This window comes from Lonchura striata, chromosome 36 (genome assembly GCF_050655825.1).
Source record: "Lonchura striata isolate lonStrDom1 chromosome 36, ASM5065582v1, whole genome shotgun sequence".
NCBI lineage: Eukaryota > Metazoa > Chordata > Aves > Passeriformes > Estrildidae > Lonchura > Lonchura striata.
Genome location: NC_140738.1, coordinates 8,568,241 through 8,575,644, shown reverse-complemented (window position 1 = coordinate 8,575,644; position 7,404 = coordinate 8,568,241). Strand labels below are relative to the sequence as shown.

Genomic DNA, 7,404 nt, shown 5'->3' with positions numbered 1-7,404 from the left:
CCCGGCCGGGCTCTCGGAACCATCTGCAGCCCCGGGAGATATTGACTCTGCCAGTGCTGCCATCCTCCCTCCCGTGAGTGAAAAGGACACAGGGCAGGCACACAGAGGAGCAGCATGAACACACCGAGAGCAGGGAAGGGGAAGTTGAGTCCCAGATGGGAGGGATGAGGAGATGCCTTGATCTTGGGGCTGGAATACTCTGGTTAAGCTATGGAGAAGGATGTCATTGATACATCAGACTCTTTTTCTCTATAAGACATTGAAAAGTATGGGGAGATTACTTGTTTCAGCAAAGGCCTCCATGCTAAAGTAAGCGAATGTTGAAGTAGCTGTGATCTCCTGTGAGAGGTTTGAACAGAGAAAGGGAGAACAATGATGAGATTCTGTGCCCTCAGGGAGAGAAGACCTCTGTTCCCAGAGATGAAGATGATTTCAGAAATAGATGAAGAGAACCTTTGCTCTTAAACAGCTCATCTTGAAATTAATATCCCATAACTTGGCATGGCCCATAAGCACAGCTGTGGGAAAAGGTGGGAAAAGATGAGAGGGAGTTCACAACTGCAGATTTCTCCAGGCAGCTTCTATTTGTGGAAATGAAAAGCCATGAGATAACTGTTTTCTTGTGGAGAAGTCTCCATAACATTAACAGGAAGAACTTCTCTCCATAAGTGAAGTGAAGAAAGACTATTTTAGAGGTGGTAAACTGATGGAAAATTTTAGGTGTTGTCTCTTTACATTGTCAGGTTGTATGGAGAGAGGAAGTGTTCTGAAAGTTTTCCTCTAATTCTTAATACTCCTTCTTTAGTTATTGTTAATACAATTTTATTTATACCCTTTTAAAATTTTGAGCCTACTTGGCCTTTCTCCTAATCCTATCTCATAGCAGGAAATGAGTAAGTATATTCTAGTGAGTGCACTGGTAATTAGCCAACACTTAACACACCACACTAATTGAAGCATTGGCCGAGAAATCTCAAAACGGTGAACCAAAACCACTACAGAAACTTCCTGATGAACTGCACCAGAGCAGAGAGAAAACAAGGCAGAACCATAATTTGTAAGGAATTGCTTGACCCTAATGAGCCCCGTGGTGCATTTGGAGCTGAGCCCTGGAACCTCAGGGCCTGAGAGGAGATTGCACAAACCTTTCCTGCAGTCAAAGTCAGAGGAAAACCCGAAAGTGGTTGGAGTCTAAAGCATTAATGGGACCCACAAAGGTCCATCTATACCACAGACTCTTCATAGAGTCCTTGGAGGAGGGAACTGGAGGCCAGGATGGCACAAAAACCTCTCAGAGACTGAAAATGGCGCAAAGAACTCTCAATGTGGAAAGGACAATCCAAAGTATGTTACAAAAGTTAAGAATCTAAAAGTATTCATGAGCTCCACTGAGTGTCAGTATAAAGTTCTAAAGGGACTCATTAAAGCATATAATTGGGGCCATGATTGCACAAACCTCTCACAGAGTCTGTAGCAAAAGGGAAACACCAAGTACCTTAAAAGAACTGAAGTACCTTGAAGCATTAATGGGCCCCACTGAGTGTTGTTACTGACAAAGCCTCGCCAGGGAGTAATTAAAGCAGTTAATTGGAGGCCATGATTGCACAAAGCGCTCAGAGACTCCAAGGAAAAAACAAAATCCAAAGTCCTTCCAAAAACCTGCAGTCCCTGGGAGCATGAAGGAGCCCCCAGAGCCATTCCTGACCAAGGCTCCCCAGGGACTCCTTCCAGCAGATCCTTGAGGCCACTGGGATGTGGGCTAGGGGGGGAAGCTGAGGGCAGGACCAGGGGCTGACAGTGCCCAGCCTGGCTGGGGCTGTGCCAGGAGGCCCCAGGGCCTCAGGACAAGGTGTCTCCTCACAGCCCTTGGTGGCACAGACCTTGCTGTGCCCCAGGGCACCAAGACTTGGCTTCTCTTTGTCCCCACCTGGCATCAGTGCCTCCAGTTCTCTGCTCTGCCTGGGGCCTGGGGACACTTTCTCAGTCGTGTCCCTCAGTGGGACCCATTAAAAGTCCCAGAAACTTTGGAGCTGGATTGCGACTTGGAGTTCTGCAGAGGTTTCTGCAGCTCCCTCTCAGGGCCTGATGTTCAGGGCTGAGCACAAAGCCCCAGAGGTTCATTAAAGTCCTTGTGCTGTGTCTGTGCTGCTGAGCTGGGCCGGGCTCCTGGCACAGAGGGTGATCCTGGTAACCAAGCAGAGCTTCAAAAGCACATTTCTCTTGCTGAGCAGCTCTTCTCCCAGCCCAGCAGGGCTGGGGCACTGCCTGCAGCCAGCCCGGGCACAGCACAGAGGCACAGAGAGCTTCAATCAGTCAGGGCTGGGAAGGGGCTGAGAAGTGCCTGGGGCAGAATCACTGCCAGCCCTTGGCACAGGAACCTCTGGCTGCAGGACAATGCAGCTGCAGCTCCTGGAGAGATCTCCTAAAGCTGGAACATGCCAATGCCCACAGCCCCTGTGAGTGCATTCTCTGCTCATCTCCTGTGCAGAGCAGCCAGGGGTGCCCAGGGCTGTCCTGCAGAGCAGGGTCCTGCAGCCCAGGGCGCTGTGCTGGGCCAGGGACTCTGCTGCCTGCCAGGGACAGCTCTCAGCTGGCCCTGGAGCTGCTCCCAGCGCTGGGGGACAAGATCTGGGGGGAAGGAGACAACTGGTAAATCTTGGAATGTTCTCCTTGTGTGGTGAGGATGCTGCATTGTTCAGGACTGTTCCCAGCATGGCATTTAACTCCACAACTTTTCCAAATAAATTATACAGGGAGCATAGCAAGACAAGATCTGCATAAATGGGAAATTTCTGCATTGTTATGTACTAATCTTTGTTGCCTGGATGGGGAATTCCCCATAGATATGCATCTCTCAGTTCATATTGAGAAAAAGAAAAGTTTTTTTCACATCTAAATAAACCAGGCAGTAACAGAATTCAACACACGGCCCCTTAGATGCAGCATCTTTGTGCTTTTTCCAGCCTGCTCAGGATTGCTCTGATGTTACCATCAGAGCTTGCAGAGCCAGATCTGTCCCTGGGCAGTGCCTGAGCTGGGAGGGGTCTGCAGGGCAGAGCTGAGCCCCCAGGGCTGGGCTGGGCTCTGGCAGCTCTGGCAGGGCTCAGCCCTGGGCACAGGGAAGCAGCTGCTGGCAGGGACAGCTCTAGGCAGAGAGTCCTGGGCAGGCAGTGGGGGCAAAATGCCAGCAAGCTGTGCTGGGATATTTAAAGTTCTCTCCACACCCAGCTATTCCATAATAATTTTTCTTACAGATTCCCACGTGAAGCCACAGCAAATGTCCAACAGCAGCTCCATCAGCCACTTCCTCCTGCTGGCACTGGCAGACACGCGGCAGCTGCAGCTCCTGCACTTCTGCCTCTTCCTGGGCATCTCCCTGGCTGCCCTCCTGGGCAATGGCCTCATCATCAGCGCCGTAGCCTGCGGCCACCACCTGCACACACCCATGTTCTTCTTCCTGCTCAACCTGGCCCTCAGCGACCTGGGCTCCATCTGCACCACTGTCCCCAAAGCCATGCACAATTCCCTCTGGGGTATCAGGAACATCTCCTACACAGGATGTGCAACCCAAATTCTTTTTTTCGTTTTTTATGCTACTACAGAGTTTTCTCTCCTGACCATCATGTGCTACGACCGCTACGTGTCCATCTGCAAACCCCTGCACTACGGGACCCTCCTGGGCAGCAGAGCTTGTGCCCACATGGCAGCAGCTGCCTGGGCCAGTGCCTTTCTCAATGCTCTCCTGCTCACAGCCAATACATTTTCCCTGCCCCTGTGCCATGGCAATGCTCTGGGCCAGTTCTTCTGTGAAATCCCACAGATCCTCAAACTCTCCTGCTCCAAATCCTATCTCAGGGAACATTGGGTTCTTGTGGTTACTGGTAGTTTATCATTGTGTTGCTTTGTGTTCATTGTTTTCTCCTATGTGCAGATCTTCAGGGCAGTGCTGAGGATCCCCTCTGAGCAGGGACGGCACAAAGCCTTTTCCACCTGCCTCCCTCACCTGGCTGTGGTCTCTCTGTTCATCAGCACTGCAGTGTTTGCCTACCAGAAGCCCCCTGCTATCTCCTCCCCATCCCTGGATCTGGCCCTGTCAGTTCTGTACTCGGTGGTGCCTCCAGCCCTGAACCCCCTCATCTACAGCCTGAGGAACCAGGAGCTCAAGGCTGCATTGAGGAGACTGATGACTGGATGCTATCAGAAACATTAAACTGCTAGCCAATTTCTCCAAATCACACATTTTAGCAGTAATTTATGGTCATTTTTGTTCATGTGCTTGTAGCTGCTTTAACCCTTTGTTTTAATTTTTTCATATTTTCCTCAAAGAAAAACCATTCCTTGTGCCATTTCCCATTTTGATTTTCTCTACATTCCCTTTGGCCACCTACTGTGTTCAAAGAGGGATTGTGCTCTCAGTGGCTTTCAAGGAACTAAAGGATGTCCCAGCAGAGTTTTCTGCAGAGAGGCCCTTTTGTTGCCTTCTCTGGAGCTGCAGCAGCAATGTCTGTGTGCAGAGCTGGGGCAGATCAGTGCTGGCACAGCAGCTGTGCCCAGCAGCAGCAGCACTTGGTGCTGCCAGTGCTGCTCCCGTGGCCCTGCCTCGCTGCCCTGGTGGCTCTGGTGTTGCTGCAGGGCCTGAGTGCTCTCGGGGCCGGGCATAGTCCTGGGGGTGGCAGTGCCGGGGCTGCAGCAGGGACAGGCCATGGGCACTGCTGGGGCAGCGCTGACGCCTCAGGCCAGGGCCTGGGGGCTCCAGGCTCCTTGCCCAGGCTCTCTCAGGAACACGGCCAGGCCAATGCTCAGCACAGAAAACCCCCGTGAGCAGCCCCAGGCTGGCCGTGGGCAGGCTGGGGGCAAACAGCACGGCTGGTGCTCTGCAAGGGCCCTGGGGGAGACGGGAAGGAGCAGCAGAGCAGGGGCTGATCCATCCCCAGTGCGCTGCACAGCCCAGGGCAGTGTCCCAGAGCGTCCTCATGGAGCTGCCAACAACATCCCCCCTCTGCAGCCCTGGCCTCTCCCCCAGCTCACAGAGGTGCCGCATCCTTGCAGGCACAGACACGGCAGCACTGGCTCAGCAGCCCCTGTTTGCATTGCACACAGCAGGCGGGAGCAGCCCCATGCTGGTGCTGTGGGGACATGAACCTGAGGCAGCACAAATGCCATCAGCCCCTGAAGCCAGGAAGGGCTGGGGGATGCTAGGGAAACCACTCAGCTTTGTCCTGGCCTCTGCAGCCAGCCAGAAAGTTTGTTCCCATCAGCTGGGAGTATCCTGTCCCACTGCAGACGCTGCTGCTCAAAGCCAGGGCTGCCTGGCAGCCACCTCCAAACTGCCCTGAGCATTTCCTTGGCTTCACCTTTGCTTTCTTTATTCTTCCTGATACAAATTTCTTCCTCTTGCCCATCCTTGTTCCCTCCCCTGCATACAGCCCATCCCTGTTTGCCCTTTCCTCTCTGGCCCCACTCCTCATTGTAGTTCCTGACTTGGCACCTTGGGAACATCCCTTGGGGAGCAGAATCATCCATCCACATCCTTCCACAAGTGCTGCAGGAATTGTCTGCAGGCTCCTGCAGTACCTGGTGCTGCTCCCTTGCCAGAGGCACCCCAGGCCAGGGGGGCACATCTGGGCTGCTGTGTCTGGCTGTGGGGCTCCCTGTTCTGGGCAGTGAGGAGGAGCTGCAGAGGCTCTGCAGGACTGACAGGATGGGCTTTGGGGCTGTGAGGAGAAGCTGAGGGACCTGGACTGCTGGAGCTTGAAGAGGAGGCCCAGAGCTCCTCCTGCAACTGCTCCAAGGGTGGTTTCAGAGAATCCCAGCATCAGCAAGGTTGGAAAAGACCTTGGAGATCATCAAGTCCCACCTGTGCCCTGACACCTCCTTGTCTCCTCTGAACCTCCTCTTCTCCAGGATCAACATCAGCCTCTCCTCACAGGACTTGTATTCCAGACCTATCACCAGCTTGTTGCTCTTCTTTGGGCATGCTCCAGCCCCTCCATGTCCTGCCTAAATTGGAGGGCCCAGAACTGGACACAGCACTCGAGGTGCTGCCCAACCAGTGCCCAGCACAGGGGAAGAATCCCTGCTGTGGTCCTGCTGGCACACCATTCCTGATCCAGGCCAGGAGCCATTGGCATTCGTGGCCACCTGGGCACACTGCTGGCTCATGTCCAGCCTGCTGTCCATCAGTCCCTGCAGGTCCCTTTCTGCCTGGCTGCTGTCCAGCCCCTCTGTCCCCAGCCTGTAGCACTGCAGGGGTTGTTGTGCCCAAAGTGCAGGACCCGGCACTTGGACTTGTTAAACCTCACCTTGTTGGATTTAGGCCCTGGATCCAGCCTGTCCAGGGCCCTGTGCAGAGCTCTCCTACCCTCCAGCAGGTCCAGACTCCCAGCCAGATTGCTGTCACCACGGCTCCATGAAGCCTCAGAGTGTCCCAATGGTGTCCATGATTCCATGAAGCCTCCCAGTGTCACAATGTCCCTTTGGTTCCATGGGACCCCTTGGTGTCACAGAGTCTCTTGGATCCTTGGGCCCTGCAGTGTCACAATGTCACCGTGGTCCCCCAAGGCCCTGCAGTGTCACAGGGGATCCTTGGTTCCATGAGGTCTGGCAGGGCAGCAATGCTCTCCTTGGTCCCACAGTGTCACAATGGCCTCTTGGTCCCAAGGGCCACCACGGTTTCCAACGTGTTTCCTTCATTCCACGTGTCCCTGAGGAGCAGCTCAGGGCCCTTGGTTCCATGGAGCCCTGCAGGGTCACAATGACCCCATCATGACACGAGGTCCTGCTCTGTCACAAAGCTCTGCATGGTTCCACAAGGCCCTGCAGGGTCACAATGGCCTCAGAGTGCCACAATGAATTCCTTGGTGCTGCAGTGTCAAAATGGAGCCCTGGTGATACAAGATCGTTCTGTGTCACCTGGGATCTTGGTTCCATGGGGCACCACAGAATAACAATATTTTCCTCTGTTCTCAGAGTCCTTGATTCCTGTCGGTCTCAGAAATGCCTCAGAATATAGTGGGGAGGGATTTGGGACAAAGTGTTTTTGATTGTCAGACATGAAGAATCTTGATTTTCATATCTGTTCAGACTGCATTAGAAGGTGCTGGGGGTCAATATCAATTGGACATTGCTGATACCAATTTATAAGCAGGAAAATAAATCAGGACAAAACTGCTCTCTCTGCATTTTTTTCAATACAGTATATTCACTTTGAATACACTTCTGAAATCTGTTTCATTAACCACAGAAGAATTGAAAACTAAATATATTCCCAGGACCTTTTCTTTTTCGTGCATTTTGAACAAATATTTATGAGCTTATCTCACTGAATTCCTGAACTGAAGACTCAAGAAAGAAGAGGCCTCTGGAGTAGGAAAATTCATCAGCAGACTCCAATTGGCTGAGGAT

At 52.7% G+C, this 7,404-nt stretch overlaps 1 protein-coding gene across 1 annotated transcript; it reads left to right on the top strand.

Annotated features, from left to right (window-relative positions):
• Positions 1-3,076: 3,076 nt before the first annotated feature.
• Positions 3,077-4,548, top strand: LOC144248429 (olfactory receptor 14J1-like). Its single transcript, XM_077790598.2, has one exon. It carries the CDS (start codon positions 3,182-3,184, stop codon positions 4,208-4,210), a length of 1,029 nt encoding a protein of 342 aa, XP_077646724.2. The 5' UTR covers positions 3,077-3,181; the 3' UTR covers positions 4,211-4,548.
• The last annotated feature ends 2,856 nt before the right edge of the window (positions 4,549-7,404 follow it).